Here is a 20,176-nt window from a genome sequence, read left to right as displayed (position 1 = left end):
CGGTTTACTTGAATAATAAAAAATAATATTAATAATTGTGTTGAATATTAAATAATAAATGACAAAAATGCCCAAAACTATGCATAGTCAGGAGCGGAATATTGTTAATAATGTAAATAATAAACTGCTGGAAAAGAACAGTTCGGGAAATGAAACTATTTCGCTACGAAACATTTCCAAATTAACATCAGAGCTGACAGGTAAACAAGTCAAAATGTCATTATAGTCTGGTTATTACGACTTAGTTATTGTAGTGTTATGTTATGTTATACAAGCGAGGAAATAAGTTTGAGTTTGAAAAATATTTACTATGGGCTTTGGAGATGATCAATCTTGTTAATTGACAATGTAGCAGAACCTATGTAAGGTTACGGAATATATACCTACCCAGTAACAGGACCATCATCATCATCATGGTGGCCTTTTGGTGATCCAATCTTGGATGTAGGCCTCTTCCCAGAATGGAGTAACATGATAGACGACATATTTTTTCAACTATAGAGCTGAGCTGAGCTGATGGTGTGGCTAATAGTAGTCACACCATCTGGTATGTTACGACTAAATTTAATACATATATGTAAATTTATATAAATTTCTAGGTAAATCGGTGGCATCTATTACGCGGATTACGAGAGAAGGTTGTACCTCCTGAGGTTTTATTCAAACCAAAAATAAAAAAGAAGATGCAATTAGACGATTTTGACCTATGTGTGATACGTTAGAAAATAAATAAATAAAAGTAGATGTAAGTCACACGAGTTGCCAATCCACATTGTTCAGACTATACTGAACTGTTGCCATATAAATGAGAATATTAGCGCCCTCTTGACAATGATCATATATTACTGGTGGATATATCACAACATACAGTGGAAAAAATTAATGGGCCCTGGAGAGAAAGTGCCTTTAAACCTTAAATTAGCTCATTTTACTTAAAGGAAACATTATTTTATCCCAGGTAACAATGTGACGACAGCGACGTCATAATGACGTAATAATGAAGTAATTATGACGTCGCTGACGTCATAATGACGTATACATGCTGTTAGGGATGACGTCACGTTACCATGGAGATCTGTCCACAACGTGACACTTTTTCGTACATGCTAATCGGTGTTCATCGATTTATGAGACGTTATCACGTCAAAAAGAAACAAAAATGGAAGTAGAAACACCAGCAGATTGATTTCTGCACAGTTCTAGTTCTTTGGAGCTGTGAAGAAATCCATCTTTGAAGTTAACGCAATTAGAAGCCAGCTGTTCATGCCGTATTTATTTTTATTTATCTTGCCTTCAGGAAAGCGTGATACTCTTATCTGTATTGGTACATACTAATTTGTAACCTACCCGTAAAGAACGTCACTTCGTTGTCCGTCTATCTGTCAAAACCCTATTTTAAGAGAGAGAGAGAGAGAGAGAGAACTTCCGCATTCATCACTTGCGGGCCAGGAACAGATTTCCATGACCAATCGCCTCCCGAGCGAAAACTCGTACAGTGGTTAACGGCTATGTATGATGAATCCTCGTGAACGTCAGCTGCCGCTCCGTTAGTGGGTTGAGGAATGGCAGCAAATAGTCTATAAAAAAAATGTTATCGCCTCCCGCTTGATACTTTGTCAGATGATAGTTTAGATGCTATTGTGAATAAACAAATCGTCAGCCGGTTGTATCACGGTGGAAAGATCGTGTTACGCGATTCGGTGGCTGCCATTCCTCAACCCACCAACGGAGCGGCAGCTGACGTCCACGAGGGTTCATCATACATAGCCGTTAACCGCTATATGAGTTTTCGCCCGGGAGGCGATGACTGACGAAATTTGCGCCTGGCTCGCGGTCCAATTCTTTCGAGGTGGCGTAGCGAAGTGTGGGGAGACGATTAATTTAATAAATACCAACCGGATTCCAGTGCGTTTGTCTCCGAAGATATGCGGCGTGCCGCGCTTGTTGAGTTACGTCGCCCAGTTGCGCACACTAGGTATGTAGTATGTGATGTACTCACCTGCCCGCCTCCGCCTTCATAGGCTAGGCGATCTTCACTGGCTGCGGCTCCGCATGCCGGTCCGGTGTGAAAGTGGGACATCGCTATATAAGTGCATAGCACTGTCCCGCTCAGACACCTACGACTGCCAGCTGTGATAATGACTCAACGAACTAAGTATTTATTTGTTTTTACATTTTAAGCTTATGAATTTAATCGCGAAGTCTGCAGCTCACAAGCCACTAGTTTATATATGATTCTGTTCCCCTAAACCCGTGAAAGTTATTTATTTTCATAAGTGCATTATACGTGTTTAATATCGCAACGGCAATATGGAAGAATAAAAACTTTCACTATCAGTTACAATTACAAGTAAACTCAAAATAATGCTGTTTATGTGATATTTTGACCAACCAAAGAACATCAACCCTTTATAAGGCATAAGGATGTCAGAAATTATGCATAATTGAACCCTATCACTTTCAAACGAAGTTCAAAATTATGTAGGAAATATCCTCTATCTTATAAAGGCTTAATGAAAGTGCAATGTTCCAAACATTATAATGGTTCCAACTGGAACTTTAGTAAAGGGTTAGCCTATAACATATCTTTTGTTCTTTCTGTTTTACAGTAGGTACCTAAGTATATACTTAGGTACTTTTCAATCAGAGTAGCTTTTTGCCCAACTGTAAAAAAAAAATCTGTTTTTGAGTTTAGTTTATAGGGTCCGTCTGTCTGTCCGCATGTCACAGCCATTTTCCTCGAAAACTGTAGGGGAAGGCCGGGTAAACACGAACGCTGGGTAATCGCGAACGCAGCTGTTTTACTATGTCAGAGAGAGATAACATGATTTCACTCATCGCTATCTTAGAAATCACGCCATCACTACTGCCAAGCGCACACAGGATTCAAGCTAAAACTAATTCAAGTATATTGCGACAAAAAATAGTAGAAATAAAATAAAATTGAACTAACAGATTTCCATACTAAATTGTTGCCATGTTTAAGCATTTTACATCAAAAATGTGACAGTTACGGAGGGCGCCTTAATAATTTTCAACAATTTCTTGTCGGACTATATTTGCTTACATTCGTTACAATCTTCCCATAACTTAAAATCATTGTAACTAACAGAGTAATAATAGTTCTCACACCACATTTATTTGCTTAAATAATTAGTAGTTGAGGATTCAATTACGAGAATTACATACGGCTGGGTTAAACATAAACTAAAATTATAAATATTTACATTTACAACCCATATGTGTTGGCTATGGATATGGATATGGATCTGTGGTCTTCAAAAATGATATTGAGGTTTCTAATATAATTTTTTTCTAAACTGAATAGTTTGCGCGAGAGACACTTCCAAAGTGGTAAAATGTGTGCGCCCCCCCGCCCCCCCCCCTGTATCATCTAAAATAAGAGAATGATAAAACTAAAAATAAATATATGATGTACATGCATACTTCCACCGAAAATTGGTTAGAACGGGATCTATAGTTTGTCAAAGGACTGTCTCATTTCAAACATAGACAGTGAGAATCATACTATCTTTGTCTTAAACTATTACTAGCACCCAAAAGAAAAGGATGAGTATAGTTTTTTTTGTTCTTATTTAATGACAAGATTTGAACAAAGATTGAAGATTTAAAGTAAGTAGTTTTTTTAATACGTCATAAATCGTAAACCGCAATTTACCTTTCATTCAATCAACTCAAATATACAAAAACAAAAAAAAAACATTAAATTTCATAAACATATTTAAGTTGGGCTCCCATACAACAAACGTGATTTTATGCCGTTTTTATGGTACGGAACCCTTAGTGCGCGAGTCCGGCTTGCACTTGGCCGGTTTTTTAAGCTAGTCTGGGTCAATTGTGAACGATTTTAACTGTCCCATTAGGTGTTCGTGATTGCCCGACCAGTGTGGGGTAAACACGAACACTAAGGTCTTGTTTTTGTCATGAAAGTTGCTGTTGATTGCAGTATATAGTTTAAATTACGATAATTTTTCTTTCAGAACAAGCTATTACAGTTAACCTACAAATACTATCCTTTGATTTATTTCAAAACTCCCTTAGGTGTTCTCAATTACCCTGCCTTCACCTAAGCTGTATTTTAATAAAGTTTGGAATATAGGTTAATTTTGTGAGCCGGTACTTAGTTTAGAAGTTAAAATTAAAAAAGAAATGTAGGGAAAGCACTCCATAATTACAGTCAGCAGCAGAAGTTGCTAAGCGGGCGACGTGTTAGAAATTACCTTGACACGCTCTTATTCTCTTAACAATAAAGTCGCGTCAAGATCATTTTCAACACCTGGCTCGCTTAGCAACTTCTGCTGCTGACTGTACATGTAACAAAATGTGGTAAAAACCTGCGAAAATAAACGTGTGGCACATCATTCAATAGGTCTTTAAAAACATTTGATGAAGTGAATTTTTTGAAAATAATCGCTTCGAATGCCCAAAAAAGTGCCCCCCCCCCCCGTTCTAACTTTTTAACCGGGCGAACAAAAAAATTGAAAATATGATAGGTTGAGCCATTAATATTTTATTTCCAAATATCCGCGATAGCACATTAGCACACCCATTTTCTTGTATGGTTTTTTCCATATCGTATGAAGGTACGGAACCCTCCATTATTCGTGGCCCGACACACACTTGGCCGGTTTTTATTTAATTATTTGAATTACACTCCAAGTGATACACATATTACTTATTTAAATCACTTTTTCTCTGTACGAGTAGGTCCGTCATTACTGAGGGTGACCACTTGGTTATCATGCAGCTCCTGTGATTTGTCTTCATTGGTCTCGATGTCCCGTAGCCCTCACTGCTTGATGGAGTTTACCTGAGATGGCCTTGGTAGGGGTTTCTGAGGTCTTTCGCCTTCCACTTTTCCGAGCACGATCACTTAAACTAAACTTTCATCACTTCTACGCATAACATGGCTAAAGTAAGAAAGCAACCGATGTTGGTATATAGGGACACACAGCTTGGCATCAAAACTCGCCGAGCTGTGAGAGAATTGACGCATTTTCGCGCCGGGCCGTCCTAAGCATTCGCCTCCAGCACCACAATTCGAATGCGTCTATCCTCATGTAAAAAAGAAAATTCTTTTCAGTTATCAGCGTCATCGCCTCCCGTTTGATACTTTGTCAGATGATAGTTTAGATACTATTGTTATCATTCAAATCGTCAGCCGGTTGTATCGCGGTGGAAAGACGGTGGCTGCCATTCCTCAACCCACCAACGGAGCGGCAGCTGACGTTCACGTGGGTTCATCATACATAGCCGTTAACCGCTATACGAGTTTTCGCCCGGGAGGCGATGACTGACAAAATTTGTGCCTGGCTCGCGGTCTATAAATTGTATGTTTACATAAGATAGTACTTACAGGGCTAAGATGGCTCTTGTAAGTGTAAGGGTATTTCAATCACTACATATTTACCTATTACTTATTTTAGTAACCAAAGTTGGAAAATTGTTTTTTATATTATACCTACGAGTAAAAGTTGCGGTTTTGTTTCATTTTGGCGTCGCTGCGCCATGAACTTCGAGTAATGCATACTCCATTAATGAGATATTTTGTATTTTTTTACTGCATATCTGGAATTCGATTACACTGAAAGAATAAACTGAACAGACTGCTGCACCATCTGGTATAGTTTTTCGCGTTTATACTCGTACTCACTAGCTATTAGAACAAAAGTTAACACACGCGCGAATGATAACAAAATGACATTATTTTGATATCAAGTTGTAAGTTCGGATGGCCTTCTGATGTTTTCGAGCCCAGTTTAAACAATGTCCCATTTACTTTTTTTGATACAGTAATCTCCTAGTTTTGGGTGTTTTCAATTGTGTTTTTGTGGGTACTCTAGTGCTCTAGTTTAGGTAGAGTTGGAGTAAGCTAACTCTGCAAGCCATTTGTGTGGAAATGTCATAATTAATGTCCAATTTCTATGAAAATGTGACGTTTATAATGTTACTCCCTCACTTTGTTCTGTATAAGTCTGTGCTGAGTTAGCTTACACGGAGTTTATCTGATTTTCTTAAAGTATCCCGTTCGGCATTCAAATTGCAAATTATGAAGTATGGTGAATGGTAATTAGATATAGAAATTAAAAAAAGTGATTAAATAACAAACATCTCTTTATTATAATAATTATGTTGGTACCGGACATAGGTAAATAATTAAATGTAACTATATTCATTGTACCACACCGTGTGTGTAATCATTATGAGGTCATTAATGTTACTTTATGAGGTACATATTAATATTACAATTATTAGCTTGTCAGTTTGATAATTAGTTAAAGTAACCTTTGTCCGAGCATGAGGTAGTTAGATTTATGGCAGTATCACCGAATTACAGAAACTAAGACAATATCTTAATTCATTTATATATATCTTATTATTTAACTTCTTAAATTACTTGTGGAATAGTTTGCGACGTGTTATCATGGCACTGAAACCTAGTGCGTCGACTAACAAATACATATAAACAAATTTAAGCAAAACAATAAAGTTAAATACTTTTTTATAAAATAGGAACTCAAGTAAATTGCAAATCAAGGTTTGGACTACGACCAACGACCGCGCCGGCCCGCACGCAACCCGCGCGGACTTCGACATATGACAACTCTAGTAGACACGGTAAAATAGCTGTTACATAATTAAATTAAAATCAGTCTCAAATGGTTTCGCAGCTCGCGGCATCAAGTGACGGTGTGCGATACCTCGCTCTCGCTTAACATGATATTTATTTTAATCGTAGACAATAGAAAATATTCCAAGAACTTTGGCTCTATACCCTGGAGCAGTATCTCTATCGTATGAGGTAGATAATGGCACCGTAGCAATAACACTAATTACCATAATTATTTTACAATACAACATTGCAACATGGAATTACAACTTCTAATTGAAAGTATCATTTAATTTGTACACATTACTTTTTGTACCAATAATTTCTTTGGGAAAAACTTTATATTTTACACCGTCTCGATCTACTCTAAGACCCTACGCTCCGTGACACTTTAACACTAATGAAAATAAAATAATAATAATCAACAAGTAGCACTGTTAAATACTTACATACATTTATCGTGTGCGCTAAAACATTGAGAACAATTACTCTGCGATGGTAAATTAGACAAAAACGAATACAATAAACACACTAACCCTAATAGGAAACTAATACCCGTAGAACAAATTGCGAATTATGCTCCATCCGCGCGCCGACAGCGTGCAGCGGTGCGCCGCCGCCGCCGCCGGCGCCGCTACCTTACCTACTCGGACCATGTGCGTCGTGCATTGCATCCACCCTATTTCATTCAAATATATACAATTTTCACATCAAATATTTAGATTGTATCTTAAAAACTATACGAAAACATCTTCTATTCAACAGATATCAATGCAACCCGTTCATGGCCCTTAATTTTCGCTATCAAAATACATTCAAAAATTTATAAAGTTTATTTAACATTTTCATCCATTTTCGCGATTTCTTACATCCGTTGACACGATAATTGAGTTTTACGGTCTTCAAGTGTCTTACCTAATCGCGTGGGTAGGTACAACAGATTTTGGCTATTTGGTATACTAACATAGAAATATGTATATTTACAAACCACATTTAATTTCCAGTACCAATTTCGTTACATCGGAAATGGCGCTGAAAATATTTCAAAATACCTACAAACTAATTGATAAATAATAAATAATTTTATTTAGGGACAGCATTATGTACAAAAGCGTTGCGCTCCGGCCGCGCGCCGCCCGCCGGCTCTATACATAGGTATACCTACTAAGCTACAGCTTCACCAAAGAAACAAACAAACAGCCCCTATAATTTTATTGAAGCAAAGCACCAGTATCGGTTACGTATTATCGGTCAGAAAACAAATTAATGCTTGTAAAAGCACAAAACGAGCTCGAGGCTATTGATTAAAAACTGGCAGTCGCGCACAAAAGAGGGTGATACTGAACCGGTTGTAGCAAGGCGAGGATCTGGGCGAACACAATGACGACCGCTTTGTTCGCTTTGAGGAATTCCCTTCAAATCAATACTTAATAATCAACGATTGTGAACTAGCCTTTGTCGCGGAAAATAATAAGTCAATGTCGCGGCCTTCTCCGGGCGTATTCCGGTTGCCGCTCGGCGAGCGCGCCTCGGACGCGCCGCGCTGCAGGCCTCATGGGCCGTAACGTGCACATTTTTTTGCCTGCAAATGGAAACAATAGCAAACAACAATAAATCACAGTTACTTTGGTGCAACGGGTTCGACCTTTCTTAGGTTTGCAAATTTCGAAACAAAGGAACAAAACCTTCGCATTTTTTTCCTTCCCTCACCTTGCGATTATGCAAATGGTATAACAATAAAGTTTCTAAACTGTAACACGGATAAAAAGTGTCTTTATGGTAGACTTTGCAATTGCAAAATCATAAAAACTGAACGACTACCTAACTAGACTGACTCAGTAGTGATTAACGCGAAAAAGCGCAAAAAATTAACGGCTAGGATTTTTTAAATGTTTGTTCTGAGAAGTATCTCCATTTCCAACTAAACATTATGAGATCTACATAATAGGCTCGGGCTGGGGCGGCGCGCATGCGACCGAGATATGGCGCGGGGTCTACGCGGGAGGAACTCGTATACCGGCTCAGCGGCGCGTGGAGCGCGAAGACTACGCGGAGTGCACGCGCAAGTCGGTGGGCGAGTCCGGCGTGGCCGGCCGCCGGGGGAGCGACAGGTCCTCGGGCTCCGTCTGCTCGGGCCACTCGTCCCAGCGCCAGTCGGCGGCCGTGGCCGCGGGCGGGCTCGGCGAGTCGGGCTCACAGCCGGTGCCAGCGCAGCGGTGCAGAGCGGCCGCCTGTCGCCGCCGAAAGCGCGCCCCGCAGCGGCAAGCGAACGGGGCATCACCCTCGTGCACCAGCGCATGGGCTTTCAACTGGTTGGAGTCGGAGAAGCGCGCCGGGCAGCTCGGGCAAGCGTATGGCCGCTCGCCGGTGTGCACGCGCAAGTGCCGCCGCAGGTTGGCCACCTGCACGAAGTGGCGTGGACAGTGCGGGCAGCTGTATGGCTTCTCGCCCGTGTGCAGGCGGAGGTGTGTCTTCAGGTGGTGGTCGCGCGTGAACCGCTTGTGGCACTCACCGCACTCAAACGGCTTCTCACCAGTGTGAGTGCGCTCGTGGTTCTGTAGCACGTGTTTGTAACCGAAAGAACGCGAGCAGATCTTGCAGGTGAAAAGTTTATCTCTGGGCGGGTCGGCTGCACCGGGTGAAGACCCCGAGGAGGGTGGGGAGAGGGGCGCGGTCGTGTGCGAGGTGGTGACGGTGTCGTCGAGTTTGGACGCGCGGCGTCGCTTGCGGCCGCGATCCAGCTCCGGCGGAGGCAGCAACGGCGCGGGCGGAGACGGCGGCCAGGCGGCCAGAAGCGCGCCCGAGTACAGCTCGGCCGGCAACCCGGCCACTAGCGCCGCAGCGCGCGTCGCCAGCAGGCGCTCAGCTAACATCGGTAATGATTCTTGACGCATTGTTGATAGCGGTCTCACTGACACACCTGCGACAAAAAAAACAAATATTAGTTATGTTGATGTCTTACTAACAACAAACAAACGACACATCATATTTTTCTGTTGTCAATAATGATAGGTAAGAGACAACAAAATGCATATACATATAGGTATACAGGTATCATAACTCTATCATGTCCTTAGGTGTAAAGTCAAGACAAAAATTATCATATAGTCGGCATCACTTCCGTCACTCGTTAGTTTCGACCTAAACAAACACGCCGTGGAACCTATCGATGGCGCACTTATCAGCAGTAGACGACAAAAAACACGGCAAAAACCGCTGCCAGACGCTGCGGAGGAAACATTTGGTCGCAATCATGCCGATGCAGGTCGCTTCCGCCCCGACCTGTTGCGCAAATTGCCGCGAACAAGCCTTGCCTCGCTCCCGCTAAAGTCATCTGAATTAGATTGGACTTGATTACTTGATGTTCTTTCTAATTTTATTATTCCCTTGTCATGGAAGGGGTGTCCTCCAGCAGCCCCGGCCTCGCGCCCGCGCTCGAGCGGACCACTTATAATGGAATTAATTATTCCTTGAGCGCCAAACTCCGCCCGCCCGCTCCGCCCAAATTATATTCAAATAATAATTTCGACGGAGAAAAGCCTTTTTGAGAGCACTTAATTAAAATTAGACAAAATCATAATTGAAAGTTCTCCTCGAGGCGTGAAGAGGCGGCGAGGAGGGAAGCTCCTTACATTATCTACTTAGCTGTGGAATTAATTCCGGGCCGGACTGTGGACTTAGCCGTCGCGCTTAATTGAAGGAGGCAAAATAGAATTACTGGACGCCGCCGAATGCCGCGGAGGCTCTTTACGCCGCGCTTTTGTTTCTTATTATCTATAAGTGACAAAACACAGCATTTCTTCGTGAAATAGGCTCGGAATTTTTTTTCAGTGAAGCTAATTACGTATTCTACCATCGGATGGTGTAAAAAGTAATGAGATAATTTTAAAGTTTGTGATTAGGCGGCGGCGGTGCGCGGCACGTACCGCCGGCTTATCCCATAACTTTTTAATAACATTACTCGCTGTTTCGAGGCCGGGCAGCAAACCGAACTCGTGATGTGTCCTGAATTGTAATACGGACAAAATGTAAAAGTTGACTCGCCAAGTAAATACAGATGGAAACAACGGTTGAGGCAGCCTGCCTAACTTATAGATCCGATAATACTCTGCCGTCCTAGTTGATTACTTGTACGGTATTAAATACTTCAAATATGAGACAGGCTTTTTTACAGTATGTAATCTTTATTGTCCCGGGGCAGATGATAGATAGATCAGCACATTATGGCCACTTATTGGTGGTCGGGTGACAATACTAGTGATAAATTTTAACAGTACCGCACCCTTCCCGACGCTTTTTATGAAGCAAAGAGTTGTAATTATCCCCTATTTATGTGCCATAAATATTTGTCAATAACCCGTACTTAATATTTTTATGATGAAGACTATTGCCGTCTCACCATAACTTATTATTAGACATCGTGTGAGTGACATTATTATTGCATAAGCTTCTGGTTTCGGAATACAAATAGTTTTTTTTATATTAAACACGAAGGAAGAAAATAACTAAGAGTGGACAGTTACTTAATCGCGTTACTCTTAATAGATAATATATTTAGTATTAGAACGTCCGCTTATTTTTACTTATTGTACCTAATATTGATTGAATGATGTTTATAATATGTACTTATATTTAAAAAACCGGCCAAGTGCGAGTCGGACTCGCGCACCGAGGATTCCGTACTTTTTTTTATATTCGAGTTGATTGAATGAAAGGTAAATTGCGGTTTACGATTTATGACGTATTAAAAAAAACTACTTACTAGATCTCGTTCAAACCAATTTTCGGTGGAAGTTTGCATGGTAATGTACATCATAATTTTTTTTTTAGTTTTATCATTCTCTTATTTTAGAAGTTACAGGGGGGGGACACACATTTTACCGCTTTGGAAGTGTCTCTCGCGCAGCAAACTATTCAGTTTAGAGAAAAATGATATTAGAAACCTCAATATCATTTTTGAAGACCTATATATACACCACACGAATGGATTTGAAGAAAAAAAAATTTTGAGTTTTAGTTCTAAGTATGAAGAACCCCCAATATTTATTGTTTTTTTTTTCTATTGATGTGTGAAAATCCTAATGCGGTTCGCAGAATACATCTACTTACCAAGTTTCAACAGTATAGTTCTTATAGTCTCGGAAAAAAGTGGCTGTGACATACGGACGGACGGACGGACAGACAGACAGACAGATATGACGAATCTATAACGGTTGCCATTTGGCTACGGAACCCTAAAAATCACTGAATGAAAAAAAAAAATGTTTTCAAAACCCTCTCTTAATTAGTCTTATGACTACTGTCACATGTTTGATCTTGTTTATATGCTGGGTTTATAAAATCTATCATTACTGTGTATTAGCAGCTATAGGACCTACTTTTAGTTTAGTTACTCTAAACAACGAGCACAATCAAAAGCATGTTTATAAGTACATTTCATTTTATGTACATATATTTGACGCATTGTATCCGCAAGATCAATGAAAACAGGAGACATTCTATAAAAATTTCCTTACAAAGTAACTTAAGCATTATGAGTATTACCTACCAATTTGATCCCTGGCCGATTTTAAAGCCACGATGTTTGAAGCTCATTAGCACAATCGGATTAAGTTTCACCTCGAAATTCTTCCAAAGAGATGAAATTTGGTATGTATGTTAATTAAAGGTCTCTTTTTCATGTCCACACTATTTGACATTTGGGGACCTCGAGGAATCGCTGCCATCTTAGAAAATGTGTACCATCCTGGAGAAATTTGCGTTTTACTCTAAATATACGTTCTCTATGAAAATATGGTGTAAGGCAACATTAAAGCTTATTAAATTCTACACAAAAAAGTCCTAGATTACTTTGCGGAAAAAATACATCTTGTTATAGAAAATAATAGCTGAATCCAGATTTAGCGCTTATACCCTTTCAGGGGATATTCTCTTAATATGAAACTTGGAGGAATATGAATTCCACTTTTGTCTATACATTTGTACACGTTCTACTCCAATATCAACATTTTACTCGACTGCGACTTAAACAGAAAGTAGGGTTATGGGTTTAAATACTGAAAATCAGTACACCCTGTAGCTCAGGATACTGGACGGATTTTTTAAAATGACATATCGGTAGATTCCCCTTGCCCTTCACAACCTGTTTACATCTGTTTTATTAAAGAGAAATTAATACAGCCGCCTTGAGAGGACGCCGAATAGTAAGTCATATTTTTACTTCTAGCGCCTAAATTATTGAGTGGATTTCAATAAAATAGACATCAGTAGATCCATAATTGGTACACGAGTGCTATGCAATACAAATTTACTAAAATAAATGGAGGAGAAATGTTTAGGACTTAAAAATGTGACTGCAAAAACAGATTTTAGGTCATAAATGGGGTTTAAACAATAGTGACAGTAATGAAATTTGACACCTACAATTTCAGGGATCCATGTTTGCGTGTCATAAAATTGGAGCTTTGGGGACCACGGGGATCAAACGCCACCTTGAAAAGTATAAGTCTTTTTTGGTTTTTCTTTTTTTCTCGGAATATCTGGGTTTAATGTGAATACTGTATATGGCGAAACGAAAGCTTATTAAATTCTACACTAAAAAGTTGTACAACACCATGTCCCAAAAACGAAGCCTTTTTCTAGAAATAGGGCTCAGAAGTCATGCGATTGTCATACTTTATTTTTAATTTTTCTGTGGCGGAGTTTTGTTTTATATTCAGTTATTGTGTTATTTATTGTGCCGTTAGTTTACTTGTAGGTATACCTTATGTTATGTAGGACCATGTTTTAATATTTGATACAAATTTGATTGTGTAATATTACTAATAGTGAGTGGTACTAGTACTAGTAGTGGATTAGCCGTGTCCCAATTCGGCGGCCACGTAATGGGATTACCCGCAAGGCACGCACTCGCACAGATTACGCTTCTACGGTTTCGTACTTTAGGGTTAAGCGCCGCGAGCCGAATTTCTTCGGCTTCGTCTTTATGTACTTAATGTTTTCGGTACCTATTTTACTTATACAAATACTTATCGTTTATCGTGACTCCAAGTTACTTGTCACCGGATTTTACACCTTATTGTACCTAGTTCAACGTCGCTTGTTGGGACATTTTGGTTGTTTATTTTACCTACATTTAGTGATTAGGTATTATTATTTGATGTGGATGTTTTGCATTTGAAAATGTTTGTTTATTTAATCAGACCGTTTAACACAGATCAAAAAAATTATAAAATTATTTAATAAAAGAAACTATCCATATGATGGAAAAGGGTAATAAGATTTTCAGTTAAGATACTGCACAGAAATGTGTATGTACAACATCTAGAGATTATTAACATGAATTTATTTATTACCTTATTGGTGAAAAAATTGTTAAGCTACGGAAAACAGCAAAAAAACAGTGTAACGAAATTTATGCGGACGGAATCGCGGGCCGAGGCTAGTATGAAATAAGTAATGATCGTTTTATGTATATTTGACAACTACATATGAGTTGGAATTGACAAATTGTAGCAGTAATACAAATGGGTGCAACGACCATGTGCTGGGGGCCTAGCCAAGATGACAGATAGCGTTTCGTTTCGTTTCTCTGGCCCCCAGTTGTGCACGCTTGGAGTTGCAAGCATCCATAAGCTACGGTAGCTGTTTTTTTTGCTACTGAAGTGGTTTAAAATATGTACCTTAGGGTGGTCCTTATTTCTCGATTTCTGAAAAGTGAATGGGGCACCTCTTTAAATTGTTATTTAGCATGAGTTATTTCCACACAATTTTTTTTAATTTTTTTTATTTAGTTTTAGAGGTCGCTACCGAAGGTCAAAGTTTTAAAAAATGTAAAAAAATATAACAATTTTATGAATCGAGCCAACTATTTATTCGTGCGTTTTTGTTATAAAATTTTGACTTGTTAAATGAAATCAAGTGCCGTTGCCTACTAGCGATGCACTGACGCGTCCTCCACCCCCCTCTCACACCCCCGCGATGCGACCGCGTGGGACGATCTTCAGTCCATTTTCGTTATTGTGAGAGTCTGCACGTAATCCTCAAGCGTATCGTTGTGAAGTATTGTAATGGCGTCTACAAGCAGTGGAATACGCGTCTCAACGCGAAATACAACTAACATCTGGCTTATAGGCCAGTTAACACCAAGTTTGAAGCAAACAAAATTGCCGTCAATACGTGAAGTGCTAAGTTTGTTTTTTCACTTTAAAACCGATGAAAAAAAAACTATAAGAGAGTCTGCGACGGCGACCGCCCATTCCGTCTTGACCATATGGGAAAAAGCTGCAATACCAACAAGATTAAAGAAACATGTAATAGCCAAAATTGAATACCACTTTAAAGAGTGGCAGAAACTTAAAAAAAATAAAGAAAATGCTTCAAAACGCTCCGCTGTAGCAGAAAAAAAAGAACAAGAATGGCTAAACCAAATAGAACAATTATTCGACATTGCGCACGCGAAAGCCTTAGATATGATGACTATCGAAGAAGATAAACAATTCTTACTGCAACAACGCGTTAATCGGGCAGGCATTATGACTACAGTGGACAAAAAAAGTTTACAGAAAGAGGCTCAAAATTTAAAGAAAGAAGCAAACCTACAAAAACGCCGCAAACGCGAAGAACAAAAAATTCATGCTCTGCGAGGAATACATAACTTTTCATCTACATCTAGCAGTGAAAATCCCACGCCAACACCTGACATGAACGACGAAGCAGGGCCCTCAACACTTCCAACACCGCCACCACAAAAGCGAGGAAGAAAGCTTTTGATTGATCCCCACGTAGCGGCGAGTCTTGATGCCGCTAAATTAACTGACAGGAAAGCCACTATCGTCTTAGCATCTGTTTTAAAAAAAACTTGTACAGAACCTCAAAAGTTCAACATTAATCGTTCTTCGATTCGCCGGCAGCGGATAAAGCATCGTAAAGTCATAGCAGAGTGTCTAAAAAAAGAATTTAAGCCCGATTTGCCCTTAACAATACACTGGGATGGTAAACTTATTGAAGATATAACAGGACATGAAACGGTGGATCGCTTACCAATATTAGTGTCTGGGCATGGAGTAGATCAGCTGTTGGCAGTTCCTAAACTTGAACGCGGAACCGGTGAAGCATGTGCCTCTGCTGTTCATGAAACAGTACAGACATGGGGATTAAGTGACAAAGTTAAATGCTTATGCTTTGACACAACGGCAGTTAACACTGGACTGCGAAACGGATGCTGCGTTATTTTAGAACAAAAAATGGAGAAAGATATGCTTTGGCTCGCCTGTCGCCATCACATAATGGAAATTATGTTAGAAGCCATCGCAAATCAAGCCCTTGGTCCATCTAGTGGCCCAGAAGTTTTGTTATTTAAAAGGTTCAAAAAGAATTGGACCCATATTAATCCTAAGGATTACAAGAATGTTATTTCTGATCCCGAGTCTGCCAAATATGTTGAAAATATCTCTTCAGGAATGATTTCTTTCGCACAGGATCAATTGCGTGAATACCAACCGCGTGATGATTACAGAGAGCTATTAAATCTCACAATCATTTATTTGGGAGGTATTCCCGACAGTGGAGTCGCATTCAGAATGCCTGCAGGCCTTCACCGTGCTCGTTGGATGGCAAAAGCGATGTACTGCTTCAAATTATTTATGTTTCGGCATCAATTTAAAATGACCAAAAGAGAAGAAAAAGCAGTAAAAGATATTTGTACTTTTACTGCCGTCATATACGTGAAGTATTGGTTCGAAGCACCTGCTGGGCAATGTGCACCACGAAATGATTTGAACCTGCTGAAAGACCTCATAACATTTAAAAATATTAATCTGGCGATGGCCAACGTTGCTTTGAAAAAGGTTTTAGGTCATTTATGGTACCTAAGTGAAGAACTTGTTTCATTTGCATTTTTCGACGACAAGCTTCCGATTGAAGTAAAGAAAAAAATGGTGATGGCACTAAAAAATGAAGGGCTGGAGTATTGTCCCAAAAGAATAAGCCTAGACGCCAAACATATCATGGAAAAAGATATTGAAGACTTTGTGACAAGTAACTCTTTAAGGTTCTTCCAAATACTTGGCATTTCATCACGGTTTTTTAACAAAGATGTTGAAAATTGGGAAGGTGACGAAGACTTTAAAGCGGCAAAAAAAATAGTACAATCCATGCGGGTGGTAAATGACATCGCAGAACGCGGAGTGGCATTGATGGAGGAATACAATAAGCTATTAACAACTAATGAAGACCAAAAACAGTATTTGCTTTTAGTAGTAAAACAATTCCGAAAAAAGTACCCCAACGCCCAGAAATCCACCCTTTTATCGTAATTTGTTATTTATGTTGTTGTTGTGTTATGGATACCTGATTGTGTAGTTGATTCAGATGTCCATTTTAGAGATTATAACTGCAATCTTTAACACTTCAGAGTTTTTTTTACAATAAATCTGATTTTGCATGTAATACGTTTGTTTAATTTTATTTCACAAAGTTCAAGCTGCGGTAGCGACCTCTAATTATTGTCCAAAAATTATGAAAAAAATACTCTTACCTATTTTAATGTTAAATAATCAAAAGAAATGGTGCCCCGTTAAAAAATCGAAAAAAAATTTTTTTTTGCCATATAAGGACCATCCTAATGTACCTAGTGTTAACATTAAGTTAAAACAAAATTATATAATGCCGTTAAGTGCCATCAGAACATCGTATAGGTAGAGATAGAGACATATTTTTACTCATTGAACTACTTCGAGGAAATAATAACCAGCAAACTTTTGAATATACTTATGGCGGCAACGATTATGTTAAACTATTAAATGTTATGAGACCGTTATCTGGAGGTGAATCACACGACGCGATTCAAGATCGGCAATTAGTTGGATAGTTAATATAGTTATTGGGTTGTTGCCAATTTTCTATCCATTTACGATAACCCTAAATTACCTCATTAGGTAATATCGTTGGCCATTACAGGCCGAGATATTTAAACATATTTAAATATTTTTATCATATGTTACCAATTAACCCGTATCAGGGTTCGAAAGGATAATTATCAATGATAGTTATCTTGATATAATTTTCGCGATAATTATCGTGATTTTTATGCGTGATAATTATCGATTTAATAATAACCTAAAATTTACGAAGATTCTAAGACGAGATTTTAAAATTTACTAAAGAATTCAAAGAAAATAAATATAGCACCATCCATACCTGGGATAGTTATTAAAGACTATAATTATCTGGATATTTTCGAACCCAGACCTGTATTCGTATTTGTTATGTATATAAATTCTATAGCACCATTTCCTGTATTTAATGAACTGTGACCCTCCTGAATTTATATTAATTGTAAATTAATCCTACACCTCCTTATCAGAGTTACTTAACCCCTCAGCCATGAACGGGTCCAGGGGGCCCGGCAATTTTGAATATAAAATAAATATATATGAAAGTTGATCGAGCCTGTCGGGCTTTCCCACAGCTGAGGGGATAATAGTAGAAAAGTTAGTGAATTATGTTGTCTTCGACGTGGGTACTTACTCGTACATCATTGACGGCTCTGTATAGACTAGGTACCTTCCGCAACTTCAAGACAAGGTTTGGTTTTGCGAGCCACATTAGGGCATTTCATAATCCGGATAAGAATAGTTGATGGGGTCGCCATTGCCGGATACGGTAAGGAATGAAGATATGACTATAGGTGGTCTAGCTAGGGCTAGACGGTGTGCTCGACCGAATAAGCATATATTGATCATCGTACGAGCACGACACCAGACCAGACGTAGCCGATTTAGACCAGTTCCATTATACTTGTATAGGATTATTAACAGTGCTTGTATAGAATTATTAACAGGTACGCAACCGTATAAATAATTATCGTGACATTTATCAATAAGTACTGTATTTTAAATGTAATCAGTTATGGATTAATAGGTATCACGGGCGATTCGAATATCTAATTTTTGAAGTGTCTTTATAATTTGATGATATTTGGTATAGAGGTCCATCAGACAACCAAACATGTCAATAAAATGTCCAAATATTTAGTCAAAAATGTAAATAAATTAGGGGGGACAAAACGGCCTAGTATTGATCTTTATATATATAACGAAGAAACAATAAACAATAACACTTCTTATTATTAAAATAGTAAATATGTAAAAGAAAATATATAAAGATAATCCTGGGCAAAAAATACTTATACTTACTACGGTAAAACAGACGTGAACTTTTGTTTCTTGCTTCATTATTAAACAGATGTCATTATTAAAGCACATATGACATAGGCAACAGAAATGTCACAATTATTTAACTGAATAAACGGTGCAGGTACATCATGCTATTAATTAAAACAAATGAATCATAGTTCGTGCTACGCGCTAGAGTTTCGTAGCCGCTCGTAGCACCCGCTACGCGCTCGGCGGCGAGGCGCCTACGGTTCACTGAATCTGCAAAGCTCGACATGAATGCAAAATACATGTATGTGTGTGAGGCGGCGCGGCCAATCGCGGCGCAGCACCCACGCACGTCGCGCGCCGCTAACTTTCAAAACTTTTCCCGCACATGCACTTCCTTCAGATTCAGCGAACCGGCAGCACAACATTTATTCACGAACCTCTCGAATTCTGTGTCGACTGCAGCGATAAGGCCATCTCACATCAGTTCAGCTAGAATGCATTTATTTGCACCTCGATAAAGTTCGTAAGTCCGGATAGGTACACGTATGTGAACAGTTCACGTTCGAAGTATCAGGCGAGCACGTCGAAGGCGCGATGACATGTTCGCACGGCGCGGAGTCGCGATCGCGAATGATGAGGTCGGTGCGTGCGGGCGCGCTCGGTGTGACCTACCACAACACTGGCGAGCGGCGCGCCGCGGCCGCGGCCGGCCGCCCCTCGCTCTGAACACACCCCACGCCCTGCCCGCCCCGCGCCCCGCGCCCCATCCGCCCCCGCGCCCCGCGCCCCGCGCTCCGATGCACTCCACGTGCACGCATTGCATTCACTTTTTATGGGCGCTACTACATTATGTTCCTTCCTGGAGTTGTTTTTTTACCCGCGGCACATAAGCACTTTTTTATGATTACGGCCGCTGCCGCTGCTGTGCGGGCGGTGCTTTCTTCGGCTAAAGCAAATTGAAAACGCACTTAGGGTTATCTGTTGCAGTTATTATTAGTCATAATTGCTTCTAACGATTTATCGCTCTCCACTTGACGCTACTAGGCTGAACCTGGAAAAACTTTGATTGATTAAATTAGTGCAGTAATTAAAAATAGTTGTTCTAAAAATCATCATTGTCACATTTGCTGCAAATCTCGTTTCAAAACGGGTCAATAATTACTAGCACATAACGAATATCTAGGGTTACTCAGGTTCAATTAATAACGCATTAAAAATTTATCGGTTGGAATTACCAATTAGTTTTAATGAAACCTACTTACTGTACTTTTATTTTAATGTTCTTTATTTTTTTATATATATACTCGTAATCGTAATCTTCTCCTCCTCAATTTTGTGCTTTTCGGGCTGAATCCTAAAGGAGTCCACAATCCGCTTT

General features: G+C 39.5%; 1 protein-coding gene across 1 annotated transcript; it reads right to left on the bottom strand.

Moving 5' to 3' along the window:
* Positions 1 to 7,599: 7,599 nt before the first annotated feature.
* On the bottom strand, positions 7,600 to 19,557 carry LOC134741541 (protein krueppel-like). The gene is made up of 2 exons (XM_063674365.1): positions 19,236 to 19,557; positions 7,600 to 9,551 (listed from the first exon to the last, which is right to left on the bottom strand). The coding sequence occupies exons 1-2, from the start codon at positions 19,270 to 19,272 to the stop codon at positions 8,677 to 8,679; spliced, it is 912 nt and encodes a 303-aa protein (XP_063530435.1). The 5' UTR covers positions 19,273 to 19,557; the 3' UTR covers positions 7,600 to 8,676.
* Positions 19,558 to 20,176: the final 619 nt, after the last annotated feature.

The sequence above is a fragment of the Cydia strobilella genome, chromosome 5 (assembly GCF_947568885.1).
Source record: "Cydia strobilella chromosome 5, ilCydStro3.1, whole genome shotgun sequence".
NCBI lineage: Eukaryota > Metazoa > Arthropoda > Insecta > Lepidoptera > Tortricidae > Cydia > Cydia strobilella.
Note: the sequence above shows the minus strand (reverse complement) of the source record. Positions and strands in the feature narration are given on the sequence as shown.

Bases quoted from the DNA above. Each gene is read 5' to 3' on its own strand.
- LOC134741541 (XM_063674365.1), bottom strand. From the start codon at position 19,272: ATGGCCTTATCGCTGCAGTCGACACAGAATTCGAGAG. The intron at 9,552-19,235 runs GTTCGTGAATAA...TTTTTGTCGCAG, and splicing joins GTCGACACAGAATTCGAGAG to GTGTGTCAGTGAGACCGCTA.